Source organism: Phalangium opilio, unplaced genomic scaffold, assembly GCF_054372755.1.
Source record: "Phalangium opilio isolate 3A_F unplaced genomic scaffold, DU_Popi_V2 ptg000344l_1, whole genome shotgun sequence".
In the NCBI taxonomy this organism is placed as follows: Eukaryota; Metazoa; Arthropoda; class Arachnida; order Opiliones; family Phalangiidae; genus Phalangium; species Phalangium opilio.
In genome coordinates, this window is record NW_028324227.1 from 2,867,189 (window position 1) to 2,888,538 (window position 21,350).

At 35.2% G+C, this 21,350-nt stretch overlaps 1 protein-coding gene across 1 annotated transcript; it reads right to left on the bottom strand.

Annotated features, from left to right (window-relative positions):
- Positions 1 to 11,191: 11,191 nt before the first annotated feature.
- On the bottom strand, positions 11,192 to 12,457 carry LOC149610089 (solute carrier family 23 member 1-like). The gene is made up of 4 exons (XM_089859753.1): positions 12,299 to 12,457; positions 11,966 to 12,239; positions 11,771 to 11,866; positions 11,192 to 11,707 (listed from the first exon to the last, which is right to left on the bottom strand). The coding sequence occupies exons 1-4, from the start codon at positions 12,455 to 12,457 to the stop codon at positions 11,553 to 11,555; spliced, it is 684 nt and encodes a 227-aa protein (XP_089715879.1). The 3' UTR covers positions 11,192 to 11,552.
- Positions 12,458 to 21,350: the final 8,893 nt, after the last annotated feature.

The window sequence follows — 21,350 nt, forward strand, 5'->3', positions numbered from 1 at the left end:
TTTTGGTGACCAAAGCATTTTTTTCTCTCTCTCTCGTTCTTTTCATTCAGTCTCTCCTATCCCAAGCGAGGCGGCCGGTTTTTAATGAGTTTAGATGATGTTATACCAATATATAAGATTCATTTCAACCTGAGAGTGCTGAATTAACAAAGGTACATCGCCTATCGGGGTACCGTATTTAGTTCGAAAGACTTAACTGGAACGTTACTTAATTCACGCTGTATAGTCTGTTTAGAATGGACCGCGGCGAACACGAGTCCTCTGGAATGTTAAGAATTCTTCACTATCTACTAAAATGAACACCCTAAAAAAGCTCTCTTTATACATCCCGACTTGTTTGAGGGCCATGAAGAAATCGTTCTCTATACCAGGGTTATTCTTTTTTTGCTCCGTTAGGCATAGAGCTGGGACTACCTCTAAATAAACTCTATGGGGGAAAAAGGCGTATAAAAATTTCATCAAATAGAAGACCCATGCTTTTTCTCTCTCACTGCTATACAATCTTTCAGTGTTCCAAAGAAGTTAATAAACTAGAGAAAGCAAACGCGGAGTAATACGCAATGTTTGTCATCGTAGATATAAAAGTAGTCGTTGAAAATACACCTTGAACGGAATGATATCCATTCTCCAGATAAAACTTTCGCCCAATTTTTATTTATTGGTTTTTCGGTCTTTTTTATTTTTATCCGGTTTCGAAAAGCTAAATTTTTGTTATATAGTACTTCCCGAGTCAGTATACTGTAGATAAAATGATAGTTATTCTATTTATTTTTAAAAGTGAGAAATACTTATTACCTTTCATTGGAAAAAACCGAAACTTTAGATTGAATTTTTTAAAAAATAATTGACTCTCTTTTCTAATAATTTTTAATAACTTTTAGCTTTTATTTCGAAGAAATAATTATGCTACATTTTACATAGAACACATTTTTTTACGTATTTCGATATACCGTAAGCAGTTGACTCAAATTGACTTCACAATACCCAATGTAAATATTCTTGAAAAATTGGTTGGAAGTAGAAGTAGATTGGTGTGAAACGTGCAAATTAATTGACTGGTGAATTAAGAAGTTCATTGATTTAATCTTGATAAGATGGGCTAATGGGTAACTGACTTAACCAAGGATGACGTTTGATCCATTTGGAAATGACAGGAAAACCGTAACACTTATTAGAACGTAGTTTGTCGCCCCTTGATTTACGCCATTGCGTTATTCCTCTCTCCTCTAAAGATCCTATTAGACGAATCAGTGTTAGGTTCATCAATGATATGTTCAAAATTATCACCGAATTTTAATTACCTGGAATTGTGTTGTCGAAGAACACGCTCACCACACTACCAACAAATAACTGTATGGTTAAAAGAAAGCTTAGAATCTGGTCCAATTGTGGATATCCTTTAAAGGTTTTTAAACATAAAGTTAAAGATTGTTTTTAAGTTTTTATTTCACCACCACGAACCTGTACGGAAAGCACCGCCTTTTTGTTTTTGAATCCATTCTGGGATTGAAATTCCGAAGAAAAGAGATATTCCAAGGATGAAAGTGTTGCGACTATTCAAACGAACGACGGAGAGATTGGATAAACCCACACCCAATATCAGTGGAAAGAAAAACATAAGTTGACCACCCAATATGGGACTAGGAATCATAGAAAAGAAACTTCCCACTTTGGCAATGACTCCAAAAATTATCAAAATAGCGCCGCAATATTGAACAACGACTTTACTGCCAATCTGTAATCATAAGAGTCATAATTTGATTGATTTGGTCTTGACCATGTCTTCTATAATACCTTTGTTGCCCTGATATTGGCTATGTCACTCGTGTACGATGTTAATCCAACGCTGGTGCCGAATAAACCACATAGAAATGTGCCAATTCCTTCAATCTGGTTTTCAAAAACGGTTATCTAATGTAGAGATACTTCACCTTTCTCGAATTGACATACCATTATTCCTCTGTTGATTGCGTGTTTGGGTATTTGTGGCGCACCGACTAGCTCGCAACACGAATGGTAATCTCCGATAGATTGTAAAGCGGATGCAATAACTCCCAATGAGAATCCCAACGTTAAACTGACGCTAACACGTGGCCAACCCCATTGACCTTGAAGAAATAACAGACTTAAAACGCTCGTTTCCTTTGGCTCGCAAAATATACTCAAATGCATACCAGGGTACGGAACACGGAACCAGTGTGTATTTGTTAAGGAAGACAATCTTTTGTCAACTCTTACTTCGCTACTTTCATCTACAAGATTGGTGACGGTCAATAAGCAGCATACGAACCAAGCAATTGAAATAGACAAAATGACCTAAAAATATGAAGGATTCTTGGTTTGTAAGTTGTACAGTACGTTCGGTTACATATAACATGACGCCTTACCGGCAATAATTGAAAGACTGGTATAGCGATTTGTTTCAATTTGGGTTTTCGCAAACCAGAGATGTAATAAAGAGGAATCTTTTTCAAATACTGGGTGAATAAAATCATCAAGGTTGTAACGCTGCGGAGGAAAACACGTCATTCTTCATAAATATTTAATTTACTGCGCACAATTCTTACAGTAGAGAAATTGGCCAGTTTCCCTCGGCTAAGGTAATAGCGTGGCTAAATATTCCTATTGCTAAGAGACATACGATTGATGTTATAGTTATTGGTGAAATGAATCTTATTAAAACCCCAATGAATCCGGTAAGACCCAGAAAAATTTCAACTAACGACGCTACCATGTAAGCTCCTTGAAGCTGAAAATGTCCAAGATATTAGAATTGTTTAAAGTAAAAATTAAAGTTTGAGTGAAACTGACCTCTCGAATTCTTATCGTCCAGTCTTCCGACTGGTTCACTAAAGTACTATTACCAACAATGGTATTGTCCATACATTTAAATTGGGGCAAAGATAAGAAAGCGAAAGTTGGTCCTAAGAACAACCCTGAGTAAGCTTGGACAAGTGGCAGTCTGCTTAGAGAGATTTGAAAGTGAGTTCAAGAGTGAGTACTGAAGAAACGATTCAAAGGACAATCTAACCTTGCTCCAATTGCGGTTTGAAGAAGGGTACTAATGCCACAAACAAAGAAGCCAGTAGACAAAAAGTAGCCGTATTGCGGATCGTTTTCTTTGAGACAGGCGAAACGTCCAACCAGCAAACTGAGAGTTAAAATTCCTCCAAAAACCGTCAAGAAATGCTAAAGTTGAATTTGTAAAGCTCAATCTTAGATACAGTTCATGTGTCTGACCAATGGTTTTACCTGTAGTCCGAACAAAATGCACAAATACCAAGGAGGAACGTCGTCAATTTTGTAGAACATGTCATTACCTTTCTCGTAATCGTTGTTTGATGCATCATCGTGATCCTAAAAATGCATTGATGCAAATTATCTCGTTACTCTGCAAGAAACATTGAACTTAGCTACCTATACATACCTCAATGACGTTTTTGGGGTTTTCAGAAACGCATAATTCGTAGGCCACATGTAAATCTTTCTCCTTAGACCTATAAAACAATTTTTATTAAGTACAATTAAGGGTGTCCTAGATCATGTTATCAGAAGAAACGCTGATTAAAAATGTTTGGTTAAGCATCTGGTTTTGCCCTAAATTTTGCATTGGAAAAGTGCTCGATTAGTTTTAGTGCATCAATGGGACGGTTTGAGGGAAACCAAGGAACTCCAAGTGTGTGTTGTACAGCTACAATCTTGTTCTTATTTCGACTCTTTTAGTGTTTTTCTAGTGGTATTTGGATGGATATAAATAGTCACAAACTTACATTGCGTTTCGAATGTTTTTGAATATAACTAACCTCCTCTGTAAACCGCACTGTTCTAAAAGGCGGAGAACCTTTTCAATACCTTCTCCTATATAATTATGTTGTTTTAAAATTTTGAACTAGAGTTACATTTGCAACACATGTTGGGTAACATTGTAGAAGTGTATCACCGCTGCACGCGAGCGTTAGAAAAACTGATTGGTAAGCACCTTTACATATATATTACATCGCACTTTAATATATGGAAGAGGCCTTGATTTTTCTTTAGCTATATAACGTATTAACATTATATAAATTACTTAAGTTCAAGTATTAATGGGTAATAAGGGAATTAAGTACACTTGGCCAGTAAATTAAGACTTTTAATGAGAGTTAGTTATTCACAGTTCGATTGAATATGATTTTGTCAGCCTTTCTTAAATATGTTTTAAAATATTTTAGTTTGAAGAGAAAATATTTTTATTTATTAATATTTTCAATTTGGTAGACTTCAATACATTTCATTTATTGTTCTCGGTATTTTTTCCAGTTTAAAAAATCTAAATTTTCTTTATACTTGACTTCTTTAACTTTCGAGTCAATATACTGAGATGAAACTAAAGTTTCTATATTTAATTTTAAAAGTAGGTAAGGCTTCATTTCATTGGAATTTATTTTAATTAATACTATTTTTAATTAAGTTCATTCATTTAATCTTGATAAGATGGGCTAATGGGTATCCGACTTAACCAAGGATGACGTTTGATCCATTTGGAAATGACAGGAAAACCGTAGCACTTATCAGAACGTAGTTTGTCGCCCCTTGATTTACGCCATTGCGTTATTCCTCTCTCCTCTAATGATCCTGATAGATAAATGTAGATCAGAGTTAGGGTGTTTAATGATATGTTCAAAATTATCACCGAATTTTAATTACCTGGAATTGTGTTGTCGAAGAAGACGCTCACCAAACCACCAACAAATATTTGTATGGTTAAAAGTGAGCTAAGAATCTGATCCAATTCTGGGTGTCCTTCAAAGTTTCTTAAACATAAAGTTAGGGATTATTTTTAAGTTTTTATTTCACCACCACGAACCTGTATGGAAAGCACCGCCTTTTTGTTTTCGAATCCATTCTGGGATTGAAATTCCGAAGAAAAGAGATATTCCAAGAATGAAAGTGTTGCGACTATTAAGACGAACGACGGAGAGATTGGATAAACCCACACCCAATATCAGTGGAAGTAAAAACATAGTTAAACCGCCCAATATGGGAATAGGAATCAGAGAAAAGAAGCTTCCGACTTTGGCAATGACTCCAAAAATTATCAAAATAGCGCCGCAATATTGAACGACGACTTTACTGCCAACCTACAATTATGAGTGTCATAATTTGATTGGCTTGTTCTTCATCATGTTTTCCGCATTACCTTTGTTGTCCTGATATTGGCTATGTCAATAGTGTATGAGGTTAATCCATTGCTACTGCCGAATAGACCACATAAAAATGTGCCAATTCCTTCAATCTGGTAAATCAGAAACGGTTATCTTGTGTAAAGATACTCCCCATTTCTCTAACTGACTTACCATTATTCCTCTGTTGATTGCGTGTTTGGGTATTTGTGGCGCACTGACTAGCTCGCAACACGAATGATAATCTCCGATGGATTCTAAAGCGGATGCAATAACGCCCAGTGAGAATCCCAACGTTAAACTGATGCTAACACGTGGCCAACCCCATTGACCTTCGAAAAAATAACAAAAGTAAAGCACTCTTTTCCTTTTGCTTCTCAAAATATACTCAAATTCCTACCAGGATAGGGAACACGGAACCAATGCGAATTTGTAAAGGAAGACAATCTTTTGTCAACTCTTATTTCACTACTTTCACCTACGACATTGGTGACGGTCAATAAACAGCATACTAACCATGCAATTATAATAGACAAAATGACCTAAGAATATGTTATGGATTTGTAAGTTTAAAGTAGTATAAGCAATAGTAATAGCAATAAGTCTTACCGGCAGTAGTTGAAATACGGGTATATCGATTTGTTTCAATTTGGGTTTTCGCAAACCAGAGATGTAATAAAGAGGAATCTTTTTCAAATACTGGGTGAATAAAATCATCAAGGTTGTAACCCTGCGGAAGAAAATACGTCATCCTTAAGAAATTCTTAATTATCTGCGAAAAATTCTTACAGTAGAGAGATTGGCCAGTTTCCTTCGGCTAATGTAATAGCGTGACCAAATATTCCTATTGATAAGAGACATATCACGGTTGTTATAGTTATTGGAGAAATGAATCTTATTAAAACCCCAATCAATCCGGTAAGACCCAGAAAAATTTCAACAAGCGAAGCTACCATGTAAGCTCCTTGAATCTGAAAATGGCAGAATATATCGCAAATTGTTGTAAAAAAATTAACTTTTGACTGAAACTAACCTCTCGAATTCGTATAGTCCAGTCATCCGACTCGCTCACTAAAGTACCATTACCAACAATGGTATTGTCCATACATTTAAATTGTGGCAAAGATAAGAAAGATAAAGCTGGACCTAAGAACAACCCAGAGGAAGCTTGGACAAGTGGCAGTCTGATTGGTGAGATTTGAAAGTGAGTTGTAGAAGTGCTGAAGAAACTATTGAAAGGACAATCTAACCTTGTTCCAAATGACACTTGAAGAAGGGTACTTATGCCACAAACGAAGAAGCAAGTTGATAAAAAGTATCCGTATTGGGGATCGTTCTCTTTGAGACAAGCGGAGCGTCCAACTAAAAGGCCGAAGGTTAAAATTCCTCCGAAAACCGTCAAGAAATGCTAAACGGAAATTTGTAAAGGTCAAATTTACAGTTCACTTGTCTGCCCAATGACTTTACCTGTAGTCCGAATAAAATACACAAATACCAAGGAGGAACGTCGTCAATTTTGTAGAACATGTCATTACTTTTCTCGTGTTCGTTCGATATATCATTATGATTCTAAACATGTAATGATCAAAGTTATGTTGTTTCTCCGTAAGATGCCTACGTACACATACCTCATTGACGTCTTTGATGTTTTCAGGTACGCATAATTCGTAAGTTACGTGTAATTCTTTCTCCTTTGACCTATTAAACAATTAAAATTAATTATAATTGAGGGTGCAATAGGCTATGTTGTCAGTAGAACGTTGATTGAATGCTTCGGATTTGCCAAAAATTTGGTTTGGAAAAGTGCTCGATTAGTGACTCAATGGGACAGGTAATAGAGCTTTAAAGTTTTCCTTTCAAATCTTCTATTTTTTTTTCTAATGCTAATGTAAAAAGTTTCAAACTTACATTGTGTTTTAGTTGAAAACTTTTGAACATAACCCACCTTCTCTGTAAACCGAACTTTTCTAAAAGTTGGAAAACCTTGCCAATACCTTATCCTACATAATAATGTTGTTTAAAAATATAGAACGAGAACTGAATTTGTAACACACATGTTGTGTATAATGGTAGATGTGTATCACCGCCGCACGCTAGAGTTCGAAAAATATTTCTACGAAAATAATTTGATAGACAACTACATCGACTAGAAGGTTACTAATATTATATAACTAAAGAAAAACTAAGGCAAAACTAAGGCCTCTGAAAATTAATAATGAATGGATTAATTGCTCTTTGTTAGCGAATTAAGGGTTTTAATTCACAGTCTTATTATAATTTATTCATAATTTCAGTTTGATGCACTTGAATGCATATCATTTTTTTGCTTATAAGTATTTTTTCCAGTTTGAAAAAAATCTATAAATTTTTATCATACTTGATGTATTCGGCTTCCCGAGTCAAGACACACGAGATATAATGTTAGTTATTCTTTTTATTTAATTTTGAAAATTAGAAAGATTTCTCTTCATTGGAAAAAAACCAAAACTTAAGATAGAATTTGAAAAGTAATTGGCTCTCGTTTCTAATAATTTTAATATCCTAGTTTTTCTTAGAACTCATTTTTTCTTATTTCGAAAGATAGTCTATTGAAAATCAACTTCTGAAATACTACCCTATATTGGTATTCTTTAAAAGTTTGCTTCCTCCAACTGGTTGGAGGAAGAAATTGATTGGTGTGAAAGGTGCAAATTAATAGACTGGTGAATTAAGAAGTCCATTCATTTAATCTTGATAGGATGGGCTAATGGGTATCCGACTTAACCAAGGATGACGTTTGATCCATTTGGAAATGATAGGAAAACCGTAACAATTATCAGAACGTAGTTTGTCGCCCCTTGATTTACGCCATTGAGTTATTCCTCTCTCCTCTAAAGATCCTATTAGATTAATCAGTGTAAGGTTCATCAATGATATTATCAAAACTATCACCCAAGGTTAAATACCAGGAATGGTGCTGTCAAAGAACACGCTCACCACACCACCAACAAATAAGTGTATGGTTAAAAGTAGGCTTAGAATCTGATCCAATTGTGGGTATCCTTCAAAGTTTTTAAACATGAAGTTAGAGATTATTTTTAAGTTTTTATTTCACCACCACGAACCTGTACTGAAAGCACCGCCCTTTTGTTTTCGAATCCATCCTGGGATTGAAATCCCGAAGAAAAGAGATATTCCAAGAATGAAAGTGTTGCGACTATTCAGACGAACGACGGAGAGATTGGATAAGCCCACACCCAATATCATTGGGATCAAAAACATAAGTAACCCTCCCAAAATAGGACTAGGAATCAGAGAAAAGAAGCTTCCGACTTTGGCAATTACTCCAAAAATGATCAAAATAGCGCCACAATATTGAACCACGACTTTACTGCCAACCTACAATTATGACTGTCATAATTAGATTGTTTTTTGTCTTGACTATGTCTTCTACAATACCTTTGTTGCCCTGATGTTGGCTATGTCACTCGTGTACGAGGATAATCCAACGCCAGTGCCGAATAAACCACATAGAAATGTGCCAATTCCTTCAATCTGGTTATCAGAAACAGTTATCTCGTGTAACGATACTTCATGCACATTTCTCGGATTGACTTACCATTATTCCTCTATTGATTGCGTGTTTGGGTATTTGTGGCGCGCCGACTAGATCGCAACAGGAATGATAATCTCCAATAGATTCTAAAGCGGACGCAATAACTCCCAATGAGAATCCCAACGTTAAACTGACGCTAACGCTTGGCCAACCCCATTGACCTTTGAAGAATTAATTTAAATCAAATGACACACTCGTTTTTGATGGCGAGTAAAAGTACTTAAATATGTACCAGGGTACGGAACACGGAACCAATGTGAATTTGTGAAGGAAGAAAATCGTTTGTCAACTCTTATTTCACTACTTTCATCTACAAGATTGGTGACGGTCAATAAGCCGCATAGCAACCAAGCAATTGTAATGGACAAAATGACCTAAAAATGTTAAGGATTCTCGGTTTGTAAGTTTTACAGGACGTTCGATTACACATAACATAATTTAAGCCTTACCGGCAATAATTGGAAGACGGGTATGTCGATTTGTTTTACTTTTGGTTTTCGTAAACCAGAGATGTAATAAAGAGGTATCTTTTTCAAATACTGGGTGAATAAAATCATCAAGGCTGTAACACTGCAAGAGAAAAAAAGTCATTCCTAAGTTATTCATATTTATCTGCATACAATTCTTACAGTAGAGAAATTGACCAGTTTCCCTCTGCTAATGAAATAACTTGGTCAAATAATGATATTGATAAGAGGCATATGACTGTTGTTACGGTAATTGGTGAAATGAATCTCATTAGAACCCCAATCAATCCGGTAAGACCCAGAAAAATTTCAACAAGCGACGCTACCATGTAAGCTCCTTGAAGCTGAAAATGGCATAATATATCGCAAACTGTTGAAAAGAAAAATTACCTTTTGAGTGAAACTGACCTCTCGAATTCTTATCGTCCAGTCATCCGACTCGCTCACTAAAGTACCATTACAAACAATACATTTAAATTGTGGCAAAGATAAGAAGGATAAAGTTTGTGTGAAAAACAACCCAGAAGAAGCTTGGACGAGTGGCAGTCTGGTTTGAGAGATATGAAATTGAGTCGATGAAAGCGTACTGAAGACACTATTGAAACGACAATCTAACCTTGTTCCAAATGACACTTGAAGAAGGGTACTAATGCCACAAACGAAGAAACTAGTAGACAGAAAGTAGCCGTATTGGGGATCGTTCTCTTTGAGACAAGCGGAGCGTCCAACTAGAAGGCTGAAGGATAAAATTCCTCCGAAAACCGTTAAGAAATGCTAAAAGCAATTTTGTAAAAGTCAAATTTGCAGTTCACGTGTTTGACCAATGACTTTACCTGTAGTCCGAATAAAATGCACAAATACCAAGGAGGAACGTCGTCAATTTTGTAGAACATGTCATTAGTTTTCTCGTGTTCGTTCGATACATCATCATTATTCTGAACATGTAATGATGCAAGTTTTCTCGTTGCGCTGCTAGAAACATAACTTAACCTACCTATACATACCTCATTGGCGTCTTTGGCTTTTTCAAGACAGCATATTTTATAGTTCACATCTAATTCTGTTGCCTTAGACCTATTAAAGGATTTTGATTAAGTACATTTGATAGTGCCATAGGCCGTGTTGCCATTAAAAACGCTAATTGAAATGTTTGTCTGGGCATCCGGGTTTGGCCCAAATTTTGCATTGGAAAAGTGCTCAATGGGACGGCTTAGGGCAAACCAAGGAACCCTAAACCTACAGAGTTTTTCTAATTTCTTTTCTAGGGCTACTTATATGGAAATAAATAGATACAAACTTACATTGTGTTTTATTCGGATGTTTTTGAATATAACTGTAGTGTTAAAAGCAGTAAGAAAACGCAAGAAGTTTAAAGAAAAAATCAATTATTGTCCGTAAATTACATGTAAACCGCGTGTCATCAAGGTAAATTCTACGATATATATATATATATATATATATATATATATACACACAAATGAGTTCGAATACTTAGAAACCAGTTAGTCTAATACGACCAAATGATAAGGCCAATCTATTTAAACAACAGTAACCAACCTCCTCTGTAAACAGTACTGCTCTAATAGGAGAAAAACATTTTCAATACCAACTACATAATGATGTTGTCATAAAATATATAATGAGAACTGAAATTAAAGAACATATGTTAAATTGTATGTGTATAACCTCCGCACGCAAGAGTTAGGCTTAGAAAAATATTTATACGAAAATAACTTTTTAGACAACAATATAATATACATCGACTGTAAGGTTATTAACAGTATAAAGCTAAAAACTTCAAGGCCTTTGAAATTTAAATATTAATGGGTATCTATTTTAAGGGAATTAAGTACACTTGGCAAGTAAATTAAGATTTTTAATGAGAGTTAGTTATTCACTGTTTGATTGAACATGATTTTTGGCAGGCTTTTTTAAAATCGTTTTGCCTTGAAGAGGAAATAATATTACTTATTAATATTTTCAATTTGGAAGATTTGAATACATTTCAGTTTTGTTTTATGGTTTTTTTTTCTAGTTTCAAAAACTTGATTTTTTTTATTATTGTTGCTGTATTGGGCTTTCCGAGTCAAGATACTGGTTATAAAATGTTAGTTATTCTATTTAATTAATTTGAAAGTAAGGAAGATTTCTTTTCTTTGGAAAAACCGAAACTTAATATTATAGAATTTAAAAAATAATCATTGGCCCAGTTTCTAATATTTCAACTATACTACTTGAGCTTTTACTTAAAGGAGAAAGAAGGTTATTTTACATAGAAAGGTGCAAATTAATTGAATATGGGACTGGTGAATTAAGAAGTTCATTGATTTAATCTTGATAAGATGGGCTAATGGGTATCCGTCTTAACCAAGGATGACGTTTGATCCATTTGGAAATGACAGGGAAACCGTAACACTTATCAGAACGTAGTTTGTCGCCCCGAGATTTACGCCATTGCGTTATTCCTCTCTCCTCTAAAGATCCTGAATGTAGATCAGTGTTAGGTTTGTAACGATATGAACAAAGTTATCACCGAATTTAATTACCTGGAATGGTGTTGTCAAAGAACACGCTCACCACACTACCAACAAATATGTGTATGGTTAAAAGTACCGTTAGAATCTGATCCAATTGAGGGTATCCTTTAAGTTGTTTATTTTAAGAATAATTAACTTCGACACTATTCAGCCACATCGTATATACGATGGGCTATTATTGAGTAATTTTTCACAAACACTAACCTGTACGGAAAGCACGGCCTTTTTGTTTACGAATCCATTCTGGGATTGCAATTCCGAAGAAAAGAGATATTCCAAGGATGAAAGTGTTGCGACTATTCAGACGAACGACGGAGAGATTGGATAAACCCACACCCAATATCAGTGGAAAGAAAAACATGGTTAAACCACCCATTATGGGACTAGGTATCAAAGCAAAGAAGCTTCCGACTTTGGCAATAACTCCAAATATTATCAGAATTGCACCGCAATATTGAACTACGACTTTACTGCCAATCTGTAATCATAGGTGTTATAATTTGATGGTTTTGTTCTTGTCTATGTCTTCCACATTACTTTTGTTGCCCTGATATTGGCTATATCAACAGTGTATGAGGTTAATCCACCGCTACTGCCGAATAAACCACTTAGAAATGTGCCAATTCCTTCAATCTGGTTATCAGAAACGGTTATCTCATGTAGAGATACTCCACCTTTCTCGAAATGACATACCATTATTCCTCTGTTAATTGCGTGTTTGGGTATTTGTGGCGCACCGACTAGATCGCAACAGGAATGATAATCTCCGATGGATTCTAATGCGGATGCAATAACTCCCAATGAGAATCCCAAAGTTGAACTGACGCTAATACTTGGCCAGCCCCATTGACCTTTGAAGAATAAACAAAGGTGAAGCACTCTTTTCGTTTGCTTCTCAAAATATACTCAAATGCATACCAGGGTACGGAACACGGAACCAATGGGAATTTGTAAAGGAAGACAATCTTTTGTCAACTCTTATTTCGCTACTTTCACCCACGACATTGGTGACGGTCAATAAGCAGCATACCAACCAAGCAATTGTAATAGACAAAATGACCTAAGAATATATTAAGGATTTGAAAATTTAAAGTTCGAATACATAAAATATTAAGTCTTACCGGTAGTAGTTGAAATACGGGTATATCGATTTTTTTTACTTTTGGTTTTCGTAAACCAGAGATGTAATAAAGAGGAATCTTTTTCAAATACTGGGTGAATAAAATCATCAAGGCTGTAACACTGCGGAAGAAATCACGTCATTCTTACGTAATGATTCATTGTAATAATTGGTGGTTTTTGCTGCATGATGTCCTTACAGTAGAGAAATTGGCCAGTTTAACTCGGCTAATGAAATTGATTTTTCAAAAATTCCTATTGCTAAGAGACATATGACTGATGTTATAGTAAGTGGTGAAATGAATCTCATTAAAACCCCAATTAATCCGGTAAGACCCAGAAAAATTTCAACAAGCGACGCTACCATGTATGCTCCTTGAAGCTGAAAATGGCGGAATATATTAGAATTGTTGAAGTAAAAAAGTTTGAATGAGACTGACTTCTCGGATTCGTATCTTCCAGTCATCTGGCTCATTGGTTGAAGTACTATTAAAATCGGTGACTTCATCAATGATTGTACTATCTGTACATTTAAATTGTGGTAAAGATAAGAAAGCGAAAGTTGGTGCTAAGAACAACCCAGAAGAAGCTTGGACGAGTGGCAGTCTGGTTTGAGAGATTTGTGAGTTCAAGAGTGAGTACTGAAGAAATGATCTAACCTTGCTCCAATTGCAATTTGAAGAAGGGTACTAATACCACTAACAAAGAAGCAAGTAGACAAGAAGTAGCCGTATTGCGGGTCATTCTCTTTGAGACAGGCGAAACGTCCAACTAGCAGACTGCCAGTTAGAATTCCTCCAAAAACCGTCAAGAAATGCTAAACGGAAATTTGAGAAGCTCATGGTTACAGTTCACGTGTATGACCAATGACTTTACCTGTAGTCCGAATAAAATGCACAAATACCAAGGAGGAACATCGTCAAATTTGTAGAACATGTCATGATCTTTCTCCTGTTCATTGTGTGATGCATCATCGTGATTATAAACATGCAATGACGCAAGTTATGTCGTTGCCCTGCAAGAAACATTTAACTTGCATACCTATACATACCTCATTGACGTCTTTGGATTTTTCAAGACAGCATATTTCATAGGTCACATCTAATTCTGTTGCCTTAGACCTATTAAACAATTTTGATTTAACGAAATGAAGTATCTCATTGACCAAAAATATCTATATTGTTAGAAGAAGCACTAATTGAAACATTTGGAAGTTGGGCATCTTGGTTCGTTTTCTCAAAAATTTCCGCTAAAAAACACGTTCATGAATCATGGATGACTCAATTTGACGTACTTGGGCAAACCCAGAAACCCGAAGCGTGTATAGTACAGCTACAATCTTTTTCTTTCGACTCTACTGCTTTTTCTAGTGTTACATATATGGAAATAAATATTTACAAACTTACATCGTTTTTTATCCGGTGTTTTTCTTTAAAAAAAAATAACCAACCTCCTCTGTATACAGTGCTGTTTTAAAAATTAACAAACATTTTCTACACCTTCTACATAAGAATGTTGAATATAGAACGAGAACTGTATTTGTAGCACATATGTTGCGCACAATTGTAGGTGTGTGTCACCGCGGCAAGCGTTAAATGAAGGACACATGACATGTACACTTGTATTTGTACATTGAACGGTAATTTATGGAACCGATAAATATTTTACCTTTCATCTTCGTCTGGAATATAAATAGACCATTTGATATGAAATTCTAACTTAGAAAGAGAAATCAGACACTGAAGTAAAATATTCGCCAACTTTAGTTTACTTTTTTTTTCATTAAATAATGAATGGGTTTAAATTTTAAGCGAACTGAGTACACTTGGATAGAAAATTAAGAACTTTCATAATGAGAGTTAATTATTTACATTTTGATAGTACAGGCTTTTCCTTAAAGTATTTTTTAATTAGTTTTGTACATTTTTCCTTTTAATTATTAACATTCCTTATTTTATAAAACTTACGTAGTCTTATTTCAATACCACGAAAAAACAACAACCAAATTTAAAAGAATCAGTCGACCGTATTAAGTTACAAAGTTTAAATTTATTCATAAATTAAAGATAAACATACTCTACATTGTCATGGATAAATACCAACAACCATCGGTTACGAAAATGACTTACTATTGTGTGGTTCATGCGATTACTGCAATTAACATTAATCATTAATAACTTTATTATGTAGACAGCAGCACAATCTCCAAAAACCAATATTTAAAATCAATATACGTGGTAGCTTACGCTTGTCATTTATGTCTGTCTTTTTTTCTCCTCATTGATTTATCATTACGAGAAATGAAATTGGATTTTTATCTAATAATATTAAAATTTTCATTTGAAAATGTTGTTACGGAAACAAGTGCTTCGAGGGGGGGGGGAGGGGGCATAAAGGGAGCTGCACTACATCAAAGATTCTAAAATGCCATCTGCATTGCTAATGAATGTTCCTAGTCGAAATTTAACGCTAACTTAGATCTTATTGAGAGAATGCATATTTATTTGCAAGGGAATTTATGCATAAATTATAATTAGCAATAATTTATTGTTCATCCGCTGTTATGCAGCTAATAGATGGAAAAACCAAATGATGCGTACGATTGAGTCTTTAACATTTTTCTTCTTGCTCCTCTCTAATAGTTCTAAACCAATGAAAAAAATACTGATACGAACTAAAATTTCAAATAAAACTAATTACCTCAACTTCACTAAAAAAGATAATAATTTAGATGTCTTTTCGTATATATTGAGCTGGGAAGTCTGCCACTAATGCTAAAATGATCGTTAAACGGATTTTAAAATCCACGCCCTAACGACTTTTCCAATTCCAGGCCTATTTTTGACCTATTACTCTATAGCTCGAGCTCTTGAAATATGCCTACATTGTACTAATAGAACTTGAAAGCAACTTTCAGCCTCGCCCAAGCCTAATTAGCCATGAGTAGGCAGGAAGAATTAATTAAAACTTTGGGGGGAATAAAGACAATAAATAACGCCGACGGAAACTAGCTTTGGAATATCCGCTCTTCTCTTCCGCAAAATTGTCCGAGCGCTCTCTCCTCTTTGAATCCAAACTGGCTCCAATTAGATCGATGTGAAAGCGATTTTCCTCTGTTGAACTTGAGTTTTGTAAACCCTTTTCTGGATGGGATTGCGATGGAATAAAGCCACGTGGGTTCCCTATTCTCGTTTGCTTGGCTTATCTCTAACTTTAATTTGTCAATTGGGATTTCATAGTCATTATATGGGAAGTTCAGAGTTTCCCTCCGGATGGAAACGTTGTTATAAAGGGAGAGTGCAACGAGTATTATATCAAAAATACATAATATTTGGGTAGATGGTCAAGTAAACGACGGTATTTGCAATATAAAAGCCATTGTGTTGTAGAGGCGAAGCATGGAAGATACATACGCCTTCCAAGGTTGGAATTTACTTATGAGGACAAAAGCTGATTAGACTAGAGTGATAATACTTTTATCTTGAGTTGACTTTGATTGGTCTGTTAATGTCAAGGACAAGATAGAATTATCGACAATCTTAACCAGGAAAATACAGAATTGGGTCACAATATTGCTTAAATGGATATGATAATATTTGGCATTATATCCATTTAATTACGTCAACATGGCCTTAGTAACGTTGTTTCATCCTTATCCAGTGAATACGGAATGATAAACTTTTGAGAAAATATTTCAAATTTGAAGACTAAGGCGCTCTTACTTTGAGCTTTAATGGTCAGAATGGTAAACCAACCACCCACCCTTTTCGAATACCTTTACGAAAATTACAAAGGTCAAACAAGTTTGCGTGTCTCCTCTCCTTTATGACGTTAAATATTCGGAAACTAGAGGTTTATTGAATTAGTCGGTCTAAACGTTAAACACAATTAAGCAAATTGGACTGATCATTAAGGGGGTTGGTCTCTGAATTCGGAATAACATTTCGCCGAAATGACGTTATTTACATGTCTCCCTATTTGTATTATTCTTATACAGAATACTTTTCTAATTCAATTAAAGTTGCTCGTAAAATGCGAGGATTGTGGTGCCATCTAAAACTCCTAGTTCCCGAGATTTTCAGAATACAACAAACACGGAAAAATCGTTAAATTGACTTTTGAAGAAAATCGATATGTTGTTATAATTTTGAGATTATTTCTTCATATAGTATATGGTATCTCCCCACGTGTCATCTTTTAGTTATCTTTATAAATTAATTTATAAATTTAAGATAAGAAATTCCGAAGTATAACGTAGACCTATTTTACTTTTTAAAAGTTAAAAAAACAAGAATTAATATTTAGAATAATACGGTCAAAAAATGTTGTTGTTTACGATACTCCTTATTATTGTAGCTGTCAAAAACAGTGACGTTTCTCTAACGGGGGATTAACATAAAAACGTTAAAGCCAAAGCGCCTACGGAAAACAACACTCTGAATCGATTATTTTTAGCGATTTTTTTTCCGGTTCTTAACCGCGATAGAAAATTAAGCAGGTTTCTCGCGCAAATCCTCAAAACAAGGATTTTGATTTTTGATTTCTTGCTAAGAATGAAATGGGTAAAAAAATTCTCAGATAATCATCTTCCACTTCTTTTGCTATACAAAGGCTTTTGTCGGTTTTAGTTCAGATGGCGCGTTGCGTTTGACAGATCGATTCTGTACGCGTTAGACGCGGCGTTTTGATTCCGAATCATTTCTGGGCCGCGGTTCCGACTTTTCTATTAAGGAGAATTACGGCGTGAAATTGATCCGAAAATGGGACTTGGTTCCTAATAACATAAAAAAAAAACTTTATTACCCAGCTTCCAATATATGGTTTAAAGCCGTTTTTTTAAAGGACCAATGAAATGGAAACCCAATTTTGTTTTGTTTTCAATTAGTATTTTAATTTAAATACGGTAAAGTCATGATATGGGGTAGTCTTTTGGATGACGTCAATAACGATAAAAACCCCATGACTAATAAGTGTCAATTCATTATTAATAACAAAACTATGTCAACTGTATTTGTCATCGCCGACAAATTTAGGCACCACTTTTTCTAACAATAAAATCCACGTTTTCCCCCACGTTTTACCTTACATTCAAAATTAATTTTAATTTTATAAAACAATTTCTATTTGTTTTTAATGAAACTTAAATGAAAAAATACACCATAGATAATAATTTAAAAGTGCTCCGAAATTTTGTTTCTTCTCCATGACCCTGAACACGTGTGCCAGAAGCACGTGCAACTTCAATAGGAGCTGAAAACTCTTTAATCTTATGACCTAAATGCTTCAAATTAGTTTCGGTACCTTCCCGAACAAAATTACTTTTCATTATGCCGCTACTTTGCTATAATTAAAAATTAAATAATTAAAATTTTCTCATCGCTAGGATAAATGGAATTATCCCAGGGGGTTAAAAAATGTTTTGAAACGTTTTAAAAATGGGACTGAAATGAAAATAACTCATTTCTCCAGCAGTCTAGAAAAAGGATTAAAAAAGATTAGAAGAACGCGTTCTTCGTTGTTCGTGTTCTTTTTGAAATTTTAATGGGATAGGTGGCGGAGCTAGCTAGTTCTTAATAGAGGAAGGAAGCCCGGGTATAAACGCGATTCAGTTTCTGGGAGATCGTTAACTGCTTCTAACTTCTCTGGTTCTTTCGCAGCTAGTGCTTTAATGTCATTAGTCTTAATGTTGCGGCTAATCTCGCGTGATATTTATTAAAGAAAAACGAAACCCCTTCTTCTTAAAACTAGACTAGAGTCACCCCTTTCTTTTCTATTTAAAAAGAAAATATAAAACATGTATTACATTATAAACGAATATTTGGCTATTTTTCGGACCAAGGAGACTTAGCACTTAATATCGAAGGGATGTGAAATTTTCTCTAACCAGTATTTTTTATTTCAAATAGAAATGTTTTAATTTATAAATAAGCATTACGTATGATTCAAATTTTTAAGTACAAATATGAAGTGACGTAGAAGAGACGTCACAGCTTCTCGTAAAGCGACGCCTGGTAAGGTGCTGTCAAAGGCTCAGTACAAACTAAATACGAAGATGAACTGCAAAACCGAACCGAGTGTAGTCAATTCTCGCTTGTCGTTCTCGAACTAGCTCTCAGTAAGTCACTAGAATTACGAAGTATAGGAAATGTCATATTTATGGAAACTATCTTAAATGAACCTCAAATCTTAAATTGAAAGCATCATATTTCATATAGGTCCGAAACTAAGTAGTAGCTGATACTACCAAAACGTCGAGGGTTGGTCTCCAGCGTTATTTTGTTAATCTAAAATTACAATTGTCTGCGCATAGCAGGATGAAAATTAAGAATGGAGAGTATAAACTTGCTCCTTTCGAAATTCATCTCCAGTCGACGTTTAATCATTCTGGTACAAAGTATATATCTGAAAGCGTCCCTCAAATAGGGGAAAGATGGCCGGGGTTATGACGTAACTCGCCGCTTGATTTTGAATTCGACTCACGCGATTGTCCCATAAACGGACGCTGGGTTTTTCTGTGACTACCGAGCTACGGCTGTTGTAAATCTACGGCTTTTCTAAAACCACGGAGGTCGGCAGCGTGCGCGCTTCTAGAGTATTTTTTTGATACTTTTCTTTTTTCCTCTCTTTTACTTTCATTCCTTCCTTTTTTGCCAAATCGAGCAATTTCCGCCAACCACTTCTCTAACACGGTGGAAACGCTATTATATCTGAAAAATATTTGTCCACGTTATTTATGAGATTATTTTCTTAACACTTTTTTCTACAACACGAAATCCTCCATCTTTCTTTCTTCCCTCTCTCTCTTCTTGTTCTCGCAAAGCCAGCTGATACACTGTTGAAAAAAGCTTTCTTCTTCTGGTTTTCTGGCAAAGTTAGGTTAGTTTAGGTTATATTTACCATAGTTTTGAACAGTATTTTATCGTAACAGTTTTAGGTATATTTGTATATGGGTGGGTTCCAATAGCAATTTTTCAAATATTTGTTTTCTTTAAAAAGAGAATTTTTTTTTTCATTTCTTGTTGTAAAAATTTTAAATTTGGATAGATTCGAAATTTTCGGCTTGGATGATAACCAACGCTATAGATAGAAGATTAATGAACTATATCATCCCGTGTATAACTTCCTCTCCAGCCAGCCTCCAACGCGAGCTGGCGTAAATAATAAATTCAACAGCGCGATGCAGCTAACACCACGGAGTCGCGCCGAATTCAGTTGTTTTTTTTCTCGCTCGTTGTTGCCGCGCCACACTCTCTCGCTTCTTCTAACGTTCTTGTAACAATCTAGCCGAAAAGAAAAGTATGGAGGTTTGGTTGGATGCCAACTTGAAAAGTATAACTCTTTGTCACCCCTCGAAAAACCTTGGCTCGATTTTTGGGATAGTTTGCCGCACGCTGCTCCTCCCGAGAAAATATCTCTTACAATTTTATCCTCCTCTATCCTTCGTCCATCCCTCTTACCCCTTTTAATCTTTACCGAAAAGTTTTCGACTTCTAACATTCGAAAGATGCGATTCTCTTTTTTTATTTACTCCTTGTAAATTTTATCCTTTTGACAGGATTTTATCAAAAAGATTTTTAAAGGCAGTATGAAATGATATTTAATTTTATAGCTAGAGAAGTTTCTGACAGGCTGACTGATAAGCAAAGCCCAGACTAAACCGCTTCACGCAGAAAAGTGAAATTTAGCAATTAACTTATTAATGCTCTTTTCGTAAAACATATACTTTTACGTGTATCTTCTTTCCTAAATCCATTTTGTTATTAAGTCTACCTTCACTTTGCAAGGAAAGAAATAAACCGATTTTCCGCACACGTGGTATATTTAGCCTTTCACCTTTCCTTGAAGGTTTTCAGCGCATGGGGTTTCTCTAAAGTATAGACGATTAAAAACTTGAACCGCTAGCTGTATTGTTTGAGTTTCTATAGCAAAGCTAGGCTTTTTTCTTTCTTCCCCCTTTGAATTTCTTTCTCCATGGCTCTCCCTCTCTCATTTCTCTCTCCTTCTCTCTCTCTTCTGTCTTGCATGGCGTTTTAGCAAGTCTTAGGTTTAAGGTTTTGTTTCTAGAGATACAAAAATTCTCTTGTTTGCTCACTCGAAAGATAGCAGTCGCTCAGATGAATCCGCATTGAAACAAAAGAAGAGAGCCGGTGCTCTGAGAGACGAGGACTGGAAAACTCGCTCTTCCACCTTTGCGTTCTACATGTTAGCTTCCTAGAGGTATATAAGATTGTTGAACCTATTAATTTCCGCAATTTCACAGTCTCCTTGGCGCGTGATCTTAATCGCCCCCGGAAAACCATTCAAAATCTCTCCACCCGTATTTTAATTTTTATACTGTCATATAGAGAAATAAATTCCGAATTTTTCACTCTCTCTTGGTATACGTACCCGTTACATGCTTTGACAATTATTATAATATCTCAAGCCCTGCCTGTTGTAATCCCAAGTTTTTCCTATAATATCGTAAATG